Genomic DNA, 2,500 nt, shown 5'->3' with positions numbered 1-2,500 from the left:
AGACCATGTGGATGGCTGCCATGCCTGGACAGATTCCTGTCACAAGCGAGACATCAGGGAAAAGTACTGCCCTCTTACCTGCGGAGTTTGCAGCCAGGTCGGTAAGTATGGGTCCGCTCTGTCCCTGGGGACTGCTGGAACTGGGACTGTGTCAGGACTATTATCGGTATAATGGGAATTCGGGATGAGTGATGTGTAGTGAGCGTGTAGGAATGCTAGTGAAATGGAGCTGAATATTTGGCAGCCGAAAAAGGAAATTTAATTTAGAAAGTAACCATTAACAAGTGAACAAAATGTATCGGCTAATGAATGGGTCTATGAATGAAGGCTGGAGGAGAGAGTGTGTTGGAAAGAGGTTTGATCTGGGTAGGATTGGGTGGGGTGATGGCATAAAGATGGAACAACAATAACAACAACAACAACAACAACAACAGCACACACACACACACACACACACACACACACACACACACACACACACACACACACTGACGATCACCCAACCGTGCACAAAAACACACACCGTATTCAAACACAAACAATAAACACAACTACAAATGTTTTCGAGGGGTGGGGGGGTTGTCTGATTACAGAAGAAACCGGTTGTCGAGACATCATCCCCACCTGCAGTGAGGCTGATTGTAGCAACACGAAGAGGAAAACGAGGCTTTGCCCTTTGACTTGTGGTGCTTGTACTTCTCCAAGTAAGTCATCACTTCATGGCTTCCCTCCTTTTGTAAGTCAGGTTTGCTCTGGTTGTAGCAGTAGTAGTAGTGGTAGTAGTAGTAGTAGTAGTAGTAGTAGTAGTAGTAGTAGTAGTAGTAGTAGTAGTAGGCCTCCTTCGGTCATGGCTGACCATGGATAGAGTATATCCGATCTAATGTCTAACTGGGCTGTCTGCTTGGACCAAGCAGCGTCGCCTGTGACTGTAGAGACCGATGTGAGAGAGACAGTCTCTGTCGCAGCGATCACATGTGTAAGCTGATGCTGGTCTGTCGGCTGCCGTCCCTTTTCTGCGAGCTCGCTTTTTCTGCTGCAGCAGCTGACAGTTTGTCCTCACCAATCCGTAGCTGATTCTTGAGAGTGCTTCTCCATCTGTTGCGGTCATCTGCAAGGCCCTCCCAGGACTCAGTGTTAGTGCCCATGATAGCGTCAGATATTATACGGCTCAAATATAAGAAATGAGAGTCCTTTATATACTCTCTGTTTGGCTTACTGTGTCTAACTGGTGCAAAGCTAAAGCCACGTTGGTTTGCTCTGACATCACTCAGTCCAGGGCTGTGGTCCAGCCAGTCAATCTTCTTCGTCTTCTTTGTTCGTGGGCTGCGACTCCCACGTTCACTCGTTTACATTTACATGTGGGGCTTTACGTGCGTGGCCGTTTTTTCCTCTCCATATAAGCAGCCATACTCCGTTTTCGGAGGTACGAATTAAGAACGTTCGAAAACTAGCCTGACAGGTTTCTTCTTCTTCTTTGTGGACTGCGACTCCAACGTTCACTCATATACATGGACAAGTGGGCTTTTACGTGTGTGGCCGTTTTTACCTCTCCATATAAGCAGCCATACTCCGTTTTCGGAGGTAGGGACTGATAACATACAAAACTAGCCATACATGGATCATGCAAAGAAAACTTCCTTTTTAACGCCATTTTGTAAACGCGGACATTCTCGAATCGGCATGTCAAGCCACAACTGACGCTGCGCCAATAGCATTACACAAAACACCACTCAACAGTCTCCCGAGAATGAAGGATGTCTACCGTGTGTGTATTATCTAATTAAAAGGAACTGAGGATGAACTGTCTAAATGGTTCACATGGGATGGACCGAAGGGCAGATACAGCTGTTTTAGCAACAACGAAAGAAATACCCCTGGAACCATCAACCTTGATTATTGGGAAAACCCTTCAGTGATGATTAATGAACATGCTTTCTGAATACATAGCACACTGTACGTATTTGTTTATGATAGAGTATGTGTTGGAGAGAGTGGGTTCAAAGCAACTGAGGGCATGGGAGGTGGATCCCTGCTGTGTCTGATGCAGAAGCCAAACAGCCCACGTTATCTGGTTTCTGAATGCAGAGGGTGTCAGGGTTGTTGGGTGACTGTCCACCTTTAACTGTCCTCTACATCCGAGACTGACCTGGGGGACATCTCAAAGAACATGTTCATGGACAGAGATAGGTAGACTGATTTAGAATGTTGTTTAAGAATTGTCTGTCCTTGCAACCCCAAATCTGCTAATGTACATCGAGACATAGCATGTGGTGACTGATAAGACGTGCGTGACTATAAGTCTCTAGTCGAGACAGAGAAAAATGTAACGGAACTGATCATAGAAAATAGTAGTAGTAGGCCTCCTCCGGTCATGGCTGACCATGGATAGAGTATATCCAACCTAATGTCTAATTGGGCTGTCTGCCTGCTACTGTAGAGACCGATGCCAGAGAGACAGTCTCTGTCGCAGAGATCACATGTGTAAGCTGATGCTGGTCTG

The 2,500-nt window shown here is 46.2% G+C and overlaps 1 protein-coding gene across 1 annotated transcript in view; it reads left to right on the top strand.

Annotated features, from left to right (window-relative positions):
• LOC143287164 (uncharacterized) overlaps window positions 1–2,500 on the top strand; it is a 23,345-nt gene that overhangs the window by 17,159 nt on the left and 3,686 nt on the right. The window contains exons 13-14 of the mRNA XM_076595108.1: window positions 1–101; window positions 594–704. The exon at window positions 1–101 is cut by the window's left edge and continues 13 nt beyond it. Of these exons, the coding sequence (XP_076451223.1) occupies window positions 1–101; window positions 594–704 (212 nt within the window). The remainder of the gene's footprint in view (window positions 102–593; window positions 705–2,500) is intronic.

Source organism: Babylonia areolata, chromosome 11 (genome assembly GCF_041734735.1).
Source record: "Babylonia areolata isolate BAREFJ2019XMU chromosome 11, ASM4173473v1, whole genome shotgun sequence".
Lineage (NCBI taxonomy): Eukaryota > Metazoa > Mollusca > Gastropoda > Neogastropoda > Buccinidae > Babylonia > Babylonia areolata.
Note: the sequence above shows the minus strand (reverse complement) of the source record. Positions and strands in the feature narration are given on the sequence as shown.